At 40.4% G+C, this 14732-nt stretch overlaps 1 protein-coding gene across 2 annotated transcripts in view; it reads right to left on the bottom strand.

Annotated features, from left to right (window-relative positions):
- EXT2 (exostosin glycosyltransferase 2) overlaps positions 1-14732 on the bottom strand; it is a 95944-nt gene that overhangs the window by 74711 nt on the left and 6501 nt on the right. For both annotated transcript variants that reach the window (XM_075129540.1, XM_048853907.2), the window contains exons 4-5: positions 8148-8264; positions 3485-3680 (exon numbers count right to left, since the gene is read on the bottom strand). In XM_075129540.1, coding sequence (XP_074985641.1) covers positions 3485-3680; positions 8148-8264 — 313 coding nt within the window. The remainder of the gene's footprint in view (positions 1-3484; positions 3681-8147; positions 8265-14732) is intronic.

Here is a 14732-nt window from a genome sequence, read left to right as displayed (position 1 = left end):
GACTGGATGAACTAATAGGACTTTTCCATCTTGTGTTTTAGTGACCTCATGTCAGAAGTTTAATCCATCAGGAAAGACAAAAGAATGCCAAACCCTTTACAAATCTAACATCTTAATGGCTGACTATGATCATGATTACGGCTCCGATTATGTCATGGAGGTCGCAGACATCACGGAATCCATGACTTCCAGAAACCTCCATGATATTGGGGCACCCCAGCAGCCCAGCAACAGCTGGCAGCAGGAGACCCTCCCGCAGCAGCCCAGCTGCCACAGGCAGCGGGGGCCCCCCCACAGCTCTCAGCCCTTCAGGGGAGTGGGGGATCCCCACACAGCTCCCAGCAACTGGGTCGGGGTGGGGAGCCACAACTCCCAGCCACTTCATGCAGCGGGGCAGGGTGCTGGACCCTCCTCCCTCCCCATTTTGTCAGGGATGTTTTTACTAAAAGTCAGGGACAGGTCACGGCTTCGGTAAATTTTTGTTTATTGTCCGTGACCTGTCCATGACTTTTACTAAAAATACCATGACAAAATTGAAGCCTTAATCATGGTTATTCAGCTGATACAATATATAAATGCTCTGGAATGTCAGTGGAGACACTCTGAGAAACAATTTGCCCTGTGTTGATATATGCATTAGAAAAAAATAGTACTATATAACGCTGTTCGTTAAACAAACATCAGTTATTTTTGCTGAGGAACTGGTTAGGGACTGGAGTGAGACAAAGATTTTTCACCTCTAGGTCACTGGTTCAAAACTAGCTCAGGATATTAGTAAGTTTTCTGTTTACAATCCAGCTTCCAGAAGACAGTATCCACAGAAACCACCATTCCCATTGGCATTAATTGACAAGTTGGTGGGCAACAAAAGCAGAGAAACCGAGAACCAAGTGGGACATGAAGGCTGAAATATTCTTTCACCTTATAAGTGGCCTTTGCAGGGCAGGGGTGAGGTACATTGGCTAGGCAGCACTGGTGAAGCTTGAGCTGCTGCTGCTATTGTATTAATACTGCACTAACAGGACTTTGTTCCCCGGGGCTGTCAGTCTGGAAGCTTTCTCTAGTTCCAAAAAAGTCACTCAAAAATTGTTTATAGATTTATTTATTTATTTATTTATTTATTAAGAAAGGATCTAGTGAATCTATTAACCAAGAGCCCAAGACAACAGAAAGAACACGGTATGTGAAGAGGCATATGGACTTTAAGGCCAGAAGAAACCATCATGATCGTCTAGTCGGACCTCTTGCACATCACAGGACACAGAACCGCACTCATCCGCTCCTGTAATAGGCCCATAACTTTGGGCTGAGCTACTGAAGTCCTCAAATCTTGATTAAAGGCTTCAAGTTACAGAGAATCCACCACTTACTCTAATTCAAAGCAGCAAGTGACCTGTGCCCCACATTGCAGAGGAAGGCAAAAAACCCAGGGTCTCTGCCAATCTGACCCGGAGGAAAATTCTTTTCCAATACCAAATATTCCAGTCAGTTAGACCATGAGCATGTGGGCAAGACCACCCACCAGACACACAGGAAAGAATTCTCTATATTAATTCAAAGCCTTCTCCATCTAGTGTCACATCTCTCCTATTGGAGATATTTGCTAATAGTTGTGGATGGGCCATGAGCCACTGTAGGCAACTTCACCATACCATTCCCTCCATAAATTTATCAAGCTCAGTCTTGAAACAAGCTAGGTTTTTTGCTCCCACAACTTGCCTTGGAAGGCTGGTCCAGAACTTCACTCTTCTGATGGTTAGAAACCGGTGTCTAATTTCGAGCCTGAACTTGTTGGTGGCCAGCTTATATCCACTTGTTCTTGTGTCAACATTGACCCTTAACCTGAGTAACTCCTCTCCCTCCCTGGTGTTTATCCCTCTCTTGTATTTATAGAGGGCAATCAGATCTCCCTTCAGCCTTCACTTTGTTAGGCTGAACAAACCAAGCTCCTTAAGACTCCTCTTGTAAGGTAGGTTCTCCATTCCTCTGTCATCCTAGTCGCCCTTCTCTGCACCTGTTCCAGTTTGAAGTCTTCTTTCTTGAACACAGGTGACCAGAAATGCACAGAATTTCAGATGAGGTCTCACCAGTGCCTTGTACAATGGTACAATATTCATATGAGACTATTCATGGCATCCAATTTGCTTTCTGTAGCGGGGCAGTTAAATATGAGAACTTGGAATTAAAAGTCTTTGCTGTCCCCTCACTTGCTTCCCAACAAAGCTGTGAAACCTACGTTCATATCAGGACACTGCTGAGCTGTCCTAAAATCTCAGCCAAGAGAAGATTGCAAAACAGGATGCATTAGCAACCCAGGAGTCTGTTTAATAAGATGACAGTAAAGGGAGTGCAGGAAAGGATGTGCTGGGATCAAATCTCAGACTGCTTTGGGGAGGGTGGAGGAAAAAGGAGCAAAACACATTTTAAAACACCTACTCGATAGATCACAAGGCAGCAGGTGGAAGACTCTGGGCAGGTCTGGGTAAATAAGAAAAGAGCCCCAGATGTGGACACACATGCCCATCTGCCCAGATAACCATTTTTTCTGTCTAGACAAAAGTTACTATAAATATATCTCCTCGTATCATTGCTGTTATCAGCCAGACATTCCAAAGGGAGATGCAGGGCTCTGCAAGGGAAAGTATTTTAACAATCTCTGCATGTGTCAGCTCTCAAGTTAAAAATATTATATCCCTCACCTGCTATCCTTGAATGATACAGTCTACATTAAAGAAGCAAAGTAAAGAGAAATCATTTTTTCTTCTGGATAAAGGTTTACAAATCAGAACTCTTCCCTTCCTCTCACCCTCCTCCACTTGGAAGTTTAAACATCTTTCCAACAAAACATAAAACTGGAGGAAAATTTGTTTTTCTACTGTGCATTTGTTGTTTTATCGTAATTTGTTGAAGTTCAAAGATGGATTACATGCTGGGGGCCAGAGATGGAGTACATTGGAATATTCCCCAACTGGCCAAAGGTATAGTTGGCTTTACCACACTGCATGCTAAAGTACTTCTACTCTGTTTTCGGGGCTTGCCAGAAAACAAGAGTCTGAGAAAGCTTATCTGGTTTTATCTTCATTGACACACCAAAAGCCCTCTGGAAGTTGGGCCAAGGCCATCAAACACATTTCTCCTAGATGTTTCCATAGCTGCATGCTGTCAAATCTTCTCACTTTGTCATGGGTACACAGGGCACTGTGTGGTATTGTTTTTCAAACACTGAACTGCCAACCCCTTTAATCCCTTCAAGTTCATAACACACTTTTGGTCCTTCAAGTTCAATGAATATTTAACTGTAAATTAGAATATAATTTACTTTAAGTATACAACACTCAGTTTAATTAAATGGACTTTTCATTTTCAAATTCTTCCAGCAATTTCACTGAAAATTAAGGAAGCGTGCTATATAAACGAAACAAAAACTCTCTGCTAAGTTAAGCATCATTGGGTCTGTGGGGCTATGCAGGTTAAGCAGCCTTACCTGAAGCACCTGAGGGTAATCAAAGACCTGGTTCTTGTGACAACGTTTACGAACAGAAGGAACTCCCTCTGACAGATTTGTGCACTTGTCCAGGATCAGCACAGACTCTCCGTTCTCAGCCTGAAGAGCCTCCAAGTCAGAACGGTATTCTGGGTGAAGAGCCATTTGGGATGACAGGATGAAGTACCTACGAGGACTGAAAAGTGGAACCAAGGTGACCTGACATTTCCAGGAGTTTTCTCTAAAAATTCTGGAACGCATTTCCTTCTATCTTGGCACAACGAAGTCCAGATTTACTTACCGGTTTGACACACCACAAAACTTTAGCTTTTTCCCCTCCAACGTTTGGGAAGAGAACAGGATGAGAGTTGGAAGGAGTTATTAACTGATACAGCATAATTAAGATTTGGCCAGATTTAATTATAATTGCATGGACAACAGGAAGTAAGAGATAAGCAGCTCAGAGTGATGTACAGATTATTGTAAATTTTATGTCTTGAAAAGTGTACTCTTCATCTGTTTCATAAACTGAAACAAAAATAACTTTGCAACATACTGAGAAAGCCTCTGATGTAAGACTATTGCACTATGTGTTCACTTGGTTATATTTTTACATAATGTTACTGTTTTATTATAAAGAACCTAGAACACTTAGGATGACTGATGCTAGGTTCTTCTGCTTGTAAGCATTTTAGTTAATTTTGTATGGGTGAAAAGTGCTGACAGCCCTGGCACCCTATGTTGATCCACAGAAATAGATATAGTAAGGGCAGTAGTTAGACAAGTTCTCCTCACTGACTCAGTCTTGTGCCTTTGTGTTATCCTGGTAGGACCACTTATAGGATAGAAGTCAGAGTTTAGCATCATGGGCCCATTCAGCCATTGACCTCTGCTGAGACTAACAAATTTATATTTATAATGTAAATTGCTAACATGCTAAATAACTTATTTTAATACCAACATATTCAAAAATGTTCTTTAACAGCTGAGGTCAAAAATGCAGGGATATAGTCCCAATTTAGCTGTTCATGGCTTTAAGCTGTGCAGCTCATTCATGCAGGAGTACAGCACACTGCACCAAAAACACAGTGCTAAAATTTATTCTGATCCTTCATTTAAAAAAATCAGTTAACACGGACTACTCCACTATGTCTGATGCAAGGAAATACACAGTATGTGCCTTCCCCCACGCTGCCCAGAAAACTCAGGAAATATGAGGCCTCTATTTAGGATTCCAATTTCCCTCCACTTGATGGCTGGCTTAAAAAAAAAAAAAAACACTATACAGCTCTGAAGCACACTTTATAAAGCTGAACTCTGCCCTACCTACCCACCTTACCATCTCCACACCAGCAGTTTTGGCTGCTCCAATTAGACAGTTGAGTTACATGAACTTTTTTCTTTGTAATGCTATTTTTGTAACTTGCAGAGGCTTGCTGGAATATTTACTCCTGGCATCACTGAATGTAAAACTCTGTTTTAGGAACTAAACTATAAAGAAACTAAATCAAACTCTCAATTCAGCTCTTTAAATGAAACAAAAATAAAATTTACCTTACAAGCCAGCACAGCTGTTGGTAAGTGCTAATAATGGCAATGGCCAGCCTGAAATTGCATAAGGTCGATCATTTTTATGCTTTAATACCAAAATTCTGGCATAACACTTAACATCCCATGACACTAAAACCCTGTGATCCAAGTCTTACTATAAATGGATGTAAAATCCTAATGTATACCAAGCCTGATAGTTTAGAATAATGGTATATAATTGTATCTACCAACCTATGATTGAATTTTGACTGGCTTTCTTTTGTCATTTTTCCCCCACTGCCACCACAAAAGAAAAATAAAATTCATGTGACCAATTGTTTTTAAACTTACATTAATGATGATTGACCACCAGATGGCACTCTACCCAAGCTGTAGCCAACAACCTCTGCCAATAAGTATCAGTGTGCAATGATACATGGTGATTCCAAAATATTCACTAAATCGGTGACTGAGGCACTTGCTCCCAGATACACATCTGTTCTCTGGTGCACTGCAACCAGCCACGCCACCTGGCTGATCATGTGGACATGAACTATGAAGAAGTCTGTACTAAAGAGAGAAACCATAGATGATGAGGTCTACCAGATGCATTTTGTTTCCAATATGGGAACATGATGTTCTTTCCCTCTGTGCTTAAGGTAACAATTTATCAAATGCCAACTTGGATTCACTTAAGTGTCACTGCATTGTTCATATACAAGAATATTTGAAGCAGACACGTTAAGAGAAAAACACGTACATGAAGATTGCAGGACAACCCTGAGCAGTGGTCGTTTACCTTAGTGTTTGTGACCTGAAATTCAAAATAATTCAGGTTTACAGCCCTCAAAAGACAACAGTAAAAACACTGACATTGTCAGCAGAAGAGTAGGCATAGAGTACTGCCACTCCAGGTAAATTTCTGATCTGAAGTTGACAGCATCCCTTTAACCACTTGGGTGCTGCCTCAAGTACCCAGGATATGCAGGTTAAAAATGCATCATTGTTAGCATTGCCCGATGTAGCAGATATTTCATATGTGAAGGGAGTGATCATCACACAAAGGACTGGGTTATATTCATGGCTCTGTATCTGTTTTGCTGTGACATGTGAACAAGTCACTTGAGTTTACTGCCTCAGTTTACTCATCTATTAAACAGGTAAGTAAGGCTTCATAGTTGAGTGCTTTCGGCTGCTCAGATAAAAGGTATTATGAACACCAATATTAAAAAAAAATCAGATTAATAGATTTTAAGGCCAAAAAGGACAGTTAAATCATCTAGTCTGACCTTTTGTACATTACAGGCCAAAGGATTTCACCCAGTTACTCCTGTACTGAGCCCAATAATTTGTATTTGACTAAAATAGATATTCCAAAAAGGCAACCAGTCTTAATTTGGAGACATCAAGAGATGAAGAATCCACCACTTTCCTTGGTTGTCTGTTCCAACGGGTTAATACCCTCACTTTAAAATGTGTGTTTTATTTTTAATTTGAAATTGTCTGGCTTTAACTTCCAACCATTGGTTCTTGTTATGCCTTTCTCCAATAAATTAAAGGAGCCCATTAGTATCCAGTATTTTCTCCTCAAAGTACCCAAATACTAATCAACTCTCTTGCTGATCTACTAAACAGAATGAGCTCTTTAAGTGCGTCACTTTTTCTAGCCTTCTAATTATTTGTGTCTTTTATGCACCCTCACCAAGTTTAACGTCTTTTTAAAATGTGGACCACCAGAATTGGACACAGTATTCCAATTATCAGTCTCAACAATGCCATATACAGAAGTAAAATCCCTCCCTACTCCTACTCACTATTCCCCTTTTATACACCCAAGGCTGCATTTCCCCTCCTTTTTTGCCACAGCATTGCAATGGAAGCTTATGTTGAATTGTTTGTCCACTAAATCCTGTTCAGAGTCACCGCTTTCCAAGATATAGTCCCCCATTCTGTATGTATGGCATACATTCTTTGTTCCTAGATGTATAATCTTGCATTTGGCTGTATGAAAACATTTTGTTTGAATAGGCCCAGCTTACCAGGCAATCCATATTTCTCTGAATAACTGCTCTACCCTCATTATTTACCATTTCTCCAGTCTTTATGTCGCCTGAAAATTTTATCAACAATGATTATATATTTTTAATCCCAGCACAACTCCACTAGAAACACGCCCATTTGAAGATGACCACCACTGCAATCTCTGGAGTGGGGCCAGCCAAAAGGAATTATGCTTCATTCCATGTAAGTATCACCTACATAGGTCTCAGACAGCCACTGGTGAGGGAACATGCCTATATTCTAACAGCAATCCCTCCCACCAATCCCCAGCACATAAGAATCAGATCAGACCAAAGGTCCATCTAGCCCAGTATCCTGTCTTCCAACAGTGGCCAATGCCAGGTGCCCCAGAGGGAATGAACAGAATAGGTAATCATCAAGTGATCCAGCCCCTGTTGCCCATTCCCAGCTTCTGGCAAACAGAGGCTAGGGACACCATCCCTGCTCATCCTGGCCAATAGCCATTGATGGACCTATCTTCCATGAATTTATCTAGTTCTTTTTTGAACCCTGTTATCGTCTTGGCCTTCACAACATCCTCTGGCAAAGAGTTCCACAGGTTGAGTGTGCATTGTGTGAAAAAATACGTCTTTTTGTTTGTTTGAAACCTGCTGCCTATTAATTTCATTTGGTGACCCCTAGTTCTTGTGTTAAGAGAAGGAGTAAATAACACTTCCTTATTTACTTTCTCCACACCAGTCATGATTTTATCATAGACCTCTATCATATCCCCCCTTAGTCGTGTCTTTTCCAAGCTGAAAAGTCCCAGCCTGATTAATCTCTCCTCATACAGCAGCCGTTCCATACCCCTAATAATTTTTGTTGCCCTTTTCTGAACCTTTTCCAATATATCTTTTTTGAGATGGTGCGACCACATCTGCACACAGTATTCAAGATGTGCGTGTACCATCGATTTATACACACAAACCTATAACAACACTTCCGTTATCACCATTTCTTACAAACCTGCCCAGTGCCATAAGCAAGTCTGAAGTTACATCTAGATGCTAACACCACACATATTTAACAAGTTAGTGAATGCAAACAGTTCAATTCACCAGGATCAGCTTACCCTGGTCGCCTTTCTGGCAGCTCCACCTCTGCAGACAGAGGGCTGTAAACAGGAATACTGACATCGTAGCCTTGTCGATAGGTCCATGTGGAGAATCCTCCTCCAGCCAACAGGGCTCTGACAGTTTAAGGAAATGAAAAGACTGTGAATGGAGCACATCGGATATTACATTTAAATTCCAGGTCATGTTACTTTGTCGTCACGCCTAGCACATCAGCTGGCTTTTCCGCTTTGAGGTGTCAGTGTCTGTAGCACTTTAATCAGCGGCTTTCCCATGAAAGTTTATTTTAACTTATCCCAGCTGCAGTACAAAACAAAAGGAAACTGTGAACATTTCTTTAATATGCAGTTATACTGGCTCAGAACTAAAAGACACCAAACTCCCACAAAGGACCAGCCTGGTTTGGGTGCCCCAGAATAGCTTTGATAATTCAAGAGGTGGTACTCTTCTCTTTGAATCTTCACTGAACCAGTGTTTCCACTGGTTTTTGGGGCACAGGGCTGGTAGAGGTGGTGTATTTTGGATGAGATGGTCCTGATCACTTGTAGTCATTAATGATCCTGTTGTCATAGCTACATTTCAGTTTGAGGAATTACATCCTAAATTCCTTCTATCAGTTTAGCTCAACACCAAACTCCTCAGTTCCTGCCTTACTTTTTGTTTGATGTTGCTCTGAACCATTAGAGGCAACCTGAGTTTCAGATATAGGTGTAGTGATTTTGTATTTCTTAAAACACAAAGATTCTTCAGGACTGAAGGCTCTATAGAATTGTTAACTATTGTATTTCAGAATACACCACATAAAATAGTAAGTTTACTTAGATTTTACCTTAAGGAAAATGATATAAATGGCAAACACAATGACAAAAGATAAACCATATGCTCTGAAACAAACCTCAGAGCAGATGAAGCTTGTAGTACTGTCTACTGAGAAATAGAAGAGTAAAAAAAGATGGTTATCATAGAACAATAGAAATGTATGGCTGGAAAGGATCTCGAGAGGTCATCTAGTCCAGATGTTGAGAGAGGATCAAGTATGCCTAGATCATTCCTGACAAGTTTCTGTAGAATCCCCATCATTGAAGATTTTTAAAAATAGGTTAGGAAACTTCCCTACATGTAGAGCCCTGAAAGTCTGCAGATATCTGCTTTATAGCCATGGATATCCACAGACCATGTTTGCGGATGGATGCAGATCCAAATTTTATATCTAGAGCCCTGTGGATATCTGCGGATCACATACAGATACAAATTTTGTATCCATGTAGGGCTCTACCTGTATGAAGATACAATGTATCCTCCCAATGGGAATGCCTTGACTGTCATGCAGATAGTCCATCTGTGGCTTTTCCTGTATAGGGCAACCTTTGCCAGACAGAAGTCAAGAGCTTTAAGGACTGGAAAAGAACATGTAGGAGAAAAAATAATGAATCTTTCATATTTCCAGCAGAAATTTGAACTCTACTGTATTACACATTTGCTATTCCTGACTGAGCTTCTTTGAAATATGCTAGTAGAGAGAGACCACCTTTCAGTCCCCACTTCACCCCCAGTGGCCGAGTGACACAATGAATGCATTGCCCTAATTCAGGAAATCCTGGATTCAACTTCTTTCAGTCAGCCTTCCTGAACAGTTCATTACATCCAGTCATTCACTACAGAACGCTTGAAATTGTCGTAGGGATACTGGGTCTGCTCAAATTACCGTATAAAGTAATTTACATTGTGGAAAAATATGTATTTTTCCAATTCCAGTTCCACCCATTTTCTGGAGAAAAGGAGCAGAACATGACATACCACTGTAGTAGGCAGTACTGAAAGAATCCTGAGGAGCAGCATTCATTGTCTGAAACGATTAAGATGATTACGGATAGTAGCCATATTACCTCAAGCTGGGGTATTGTCATAGTTCACTAGCTAAGCAGGGATATGTCTTGTCAGTACTTGAATGGGAGACATCCAAAAAATGCCAGGGTGCAACAGGAAGCAATACTGATGATTCATGGGGTGGCTCTTGTCATAATATAAAGGGAAGGGTAACCACCTTTCTGTGCACAGTGCTATAAAATCCCTCCTGGCCAGAGGCAACATCCTGTTACCTGTAAAGGGTTAAGAAGCTCAACTAACCTGCTGGCACCTGACCCAAAGGACCAATAAGGGGACAAGATACTTTCAAATCTGGGGGAGGAGGAGGCTTTTTTCTGTGCTCTTTGTTTACGTGTTTGTTCTCTCTTGGGACTGAGAGAGGCCAGACAGAAATCCATCTTCTCCAACCCATCCTAATCCAAGTCTCCAATATTGCAACCAATACAGGTAAGCCAGGCAAGGCGGATTAGTTTCTTTTGTTTTATGTGAATTTTCCCTGTGTTAAGAAGGAGGTTTATTCCTGTTTTCTGTAACTTTAAGGTTTTGCCCAGAGGGAGATCCTCTGTGTTTTGATTCTGAATACCCTGTAAAGTATTTTCCATCCTGATTTTACAGAGATGATTTTTACCTCTTTTTTTTTTTTTTTTTTTTTTTTAAATAAAACCCTTCTTTTAAGAACCTGACTGATTTTTCTATTGTTCCAAGATCCAGGGGTTTGGGTCTTTGATGATTTTGTAACCAATTGGTTAGGATATTATTCTCAAGCCTCCTCAGGAAAGGGAGTGTGTAGGGCTTGGGGGAAAGACATCTCCAAGTGGTCTCTTTCCCTGTTCTTTGTTTAAAACACTTGGTGGTGGCAGCATACTGTTCAAGGACAAGGCAAAGTTTGTACCCTGGGGAAGTTTTTAACCTAAGCTGGTAATAAGCAGCTTACGGGGTCTTTCATGCAGGTCCCCACATCTGTATCCTAGAGTACAGAATGGGGAAGGAACCCTGACAACTCACTTGCTTGGAATTAGCACCAAACCAATTCCTTAGCATGGTGTTTGGAGATGCTGTCTTTCATGTTTGATGTAAAACTAAGCTTGCAGATTACTCTCAAAGACTATTATTTTTCATCAAAGCAAGGTGTCTTGGTCAGATTCCAATAAAATAACTGCTTTAATAACCTTGAAGTTTCAAAAGGATGCTTCACTGCCATCCTAAACAGTAGCGTGGAGTTGTTCTGTGCTATTAAAAAGCTACCACCCTTTACTCCAGATATCGCTGCACTGCAGTGGTGATGAAAGCAAAATATATTTAGTTTGTGAAGTGCTTTGAGAGTTCTGAGTTCAAGATGAAAGGCGCTATAGAAATACAAGAGATTTTGAACTTGCAGCTCTGTATAGGTAATCAAACCCAAACATACCAGCACTGGCTAATTAGACATTACAGAGAAAGAGGTTATTTGAGCACAGGATGAAAAATTAAAAAGTTGCTGAGTGAGAATTCAGGTTCCAAAGCCAGAGCATTTATTTTGGATTGCAATGCTTCACCTTTAGTCATTGTGTGTCGAATGTTGCTGTGACTATTTCCCACCCTTCAAATTTCATGTTCCTGGTCTCATTCACATTAATTCAATTGCAAGGCAAGGAATGAAAAATTGGATTTGGCTCATGTCTTGCTCCTCTCGCATTTTTACACCCAGGTTATTTTTATCCCTTAATGAGAAAACTGCAACCAGATTGTTTTAATTGGATCCGGTGCATGACATGACGGCACCTCATCAGCCTTGAGAAAGCAGGTGTGCATCACACAAACTTTTACCAAAATAAACCCACTGGAACCAATACCAGTTAAATAACTCCACTCAGATTTTCATCATGCAGTGCAGTAAGAGAATCAAGATATTAACCTCTAGAGTACTGAAGACAAGTAGTCTTTAACTTGCATTGAACTAAAGATGAGTGAACATGTTCTCAGTTCCTTTTTCCTCCCTTCCACCCCACCCTAACCTCTTCCCAGTCACTGATCGCTTTTTTCACTTCAAAAAGTACAAAAACTGTCTGCATTCCCATCTGCTGTAAGTTTTCTTGTTCATGTCCCATACTTACTCTGGAGCATCACCAGTTCTCTCCCCAGTCTTGTAAACCCACCCTCCTAAACATCAGTGCTGGGATGTAAACAGCAGTTAAAAAAAGTCACTGTGTAACCGATTAAAAATTTATCGGTTAAACGTTTAACCAGGGAACTAGGAGTGCGGGATGTGCTATAGCACCCCCATGTTTTACACAGCCCCCTGCTGCCAGAATCCCTCCCGACTGCCAGGCCCTGGGGCAGCAGTGGAGTCCTGGGCTCCAGCCAGCTGCAGAGTTTAATTGTTAACCGAAACCGATAAGACTGATGCTTACCAGTTAAACTTTTACATCCCTAATGAGTGCCCAATTCAACACTTAATTCAAGAACTAACAGCAAGGAGGCAGGCTACCTGGGGACTTGTTAGGTAGGGTTTCTTTCTATAGACTAGGTTTAGGTTTACCCCAAGAAAAAGTTCTGAATTGCCTTGTCTCCCAGCTAATGGAAAACTTTCTTCATCCCTATGATAGCACCACTATATTACCTGATAAAAAATTGTCAGGAGAGTCTGTTTTCCAGGCATTAAGGTTAGAAGACTACATATTCTACAACACTGTCAGCAAAGCAGTTTCTGCACCAATTAAAACACATTAACTTAGTACTGACAACCCATGTTTCCATCTTCAAGGTCATGAAATCAAAAGCTTTTAAGCTGCCTTCTGGAAATTCTGATATTGGTTTTAAAGCTCTAACAAAAAAAAACAAAAAAAAACTAGTGAGGTAACCTAGCTAAAAATTTTCCAGCTACAGGAATACCATAAAAGACATCACTACTCTTCTCTGTGCAAAAGGTCTTATTTTACCCAGATTAATGTTCAACACTGAATCAACACAACATATTTGTCATATTTCATGAACCTTACAATGCACTGTTTTGGGGCCACGTACCAGATTTGGTACATGCCAAAGAAATAAAGTAGACTCTCTGTGCAAGCTTCCCAGACAGCACCAGTGTATACTTTAATGTTGACCTGCTGCACTCCTAGGAAGTCTAGTCCTAGAGCCTTACAGAGACTACTAATACATTTCATTCTTGACCTTCAACTCTGTACAGCTGGTCTTCTTAGATCTGAACTGAGGTCTTCAAAAGTGAAAGCCTCGTGTAATAACGCCTACCACTTAGGCTCTCTGAAGATATTCTGACTACAAACAAATGTGTCACTGATAGCAAGTCTTACCAAAATGGAGAGTCATGATTTGTTACATAGGACTCATGACTTTCTGTTGCAACAAAGCAGTTTCTTTCACTCTTGTCTGATCCTGTTCCCCCTGTAACTAATAGATCTCAGAGGATTCAGAACTACCTAACTTCTCCCAGTAGTATGGCATATGCTTAAAACAAACACCTACTGAAATAATATATTTCCTGTGTTTGAAGTCCAAGACACACAAGGTCAATTTCAAATGGATGCCTGATACAAAAGAGGTTAATAAAACAAAGTTGTGAAGCACATAGTAAATCTATTGCATTAATTCAACAGATCTATTCCTTTCATAGGTACCGCTGCTATTATATATTATGTATCAAAACAGAGCATTCCATTAAACAGAATACAAATGAAATGAAAACCTCTCAAAATGATAGAATTTAAGAGAACTCGAGTGTGAGAGAGAGAGAAGTTACATGTTTAACAAGTTTTGACTGTAAAAGAGTTATGCTTGACTGCCCTCTTCAGGCCAAGTTTGTGTCAAATACACCTAACATATTTTGGTTTTCTCTTTTCTGACTGCAACTACAGTTTAAGATCAGTCAAGTCACTCCAAGAAGTATACTGAACACTGCAGAGAAAATCTACTCTGTTTTGGAATAAAAAGATAATCTGTTGCCTATGTTGCAAACAAATCAAGATCTAAAAATCCAGCCACATTCTGCCTCTCATGCTATCATCGGTAGTAAAGATCCTGTAATCATATTTTAGCCAGAATTTTGCTGATCATGTGGCAGAAGAGGTCCATCTTGCTCTCTAATCGCTGTATTGGTTTTGTAAGGCCTACTGCATGTGGGTCAGTGAAGCAAAAAGATTTACTTTTTTAAGCTTAATATCGTTGGAAATTTCTTCCCTTTCCCATATTTCTTCCTAAAGCGTCTGTTCTTTATTATACCTATGTTCTTCATATCCTTGTTCCCTCTTTTCCCCTTCCCAGAATGCCTGTAGAGGAACCTACTCTACAACTAACAATTAAGATAAGAGTTCAAAACTACTAATTTCCTGGCAGTAATTTTCAAAATGCACAAACCAGAGAAGGATAGAGAAAACCAACAGTATTAAAGTCAGCGATAAATTACTCGATCAGTGTAATTCCTGAAATCTCTCAGGTTTCAGAGTAACAGCCGTGTTGGTCTGTATTCACAAAAAGAAAAGCATCCGATGAAGTGAGCTGTAGCTCACAAAAGCTTATGCTCAAATAAATTGGTTAGTCTCTAAGGTGCCACAAGTACTCCTTTTCTTTTTTTGAAATCTCACACACACACAACAAATCAAGCTCTGGTGTCAAAATTATCACATTCAATGCTGAGTCAGCTAGAATGGCAATACTGTTTCTTTTGAATACAAAGCAGAAGCAGCCAAACTTTGCCCAGCAGAGGCAGCTAGAGAGAAGCC

Source organism: Caretta caretta, chromosome 6 (genome assembly GCF_965140235.1).
Source record: "Caretta caretta isolate rCarCar2 chromosome 6, rCarCar1.hap1, whole genome shotgun sequence".
In the NCBI taxonomy this organism is placed as follows: Eukaryota; Metazoa; Chordata; order Testudines; family Cheloniidae; genus Caretta; species Caretta caretta.
The sequence above is the reverse complement of the archived record's forward strand: the minus strand, read 5'-3'. Positions and strand labels throughout refer to the sequence as shown.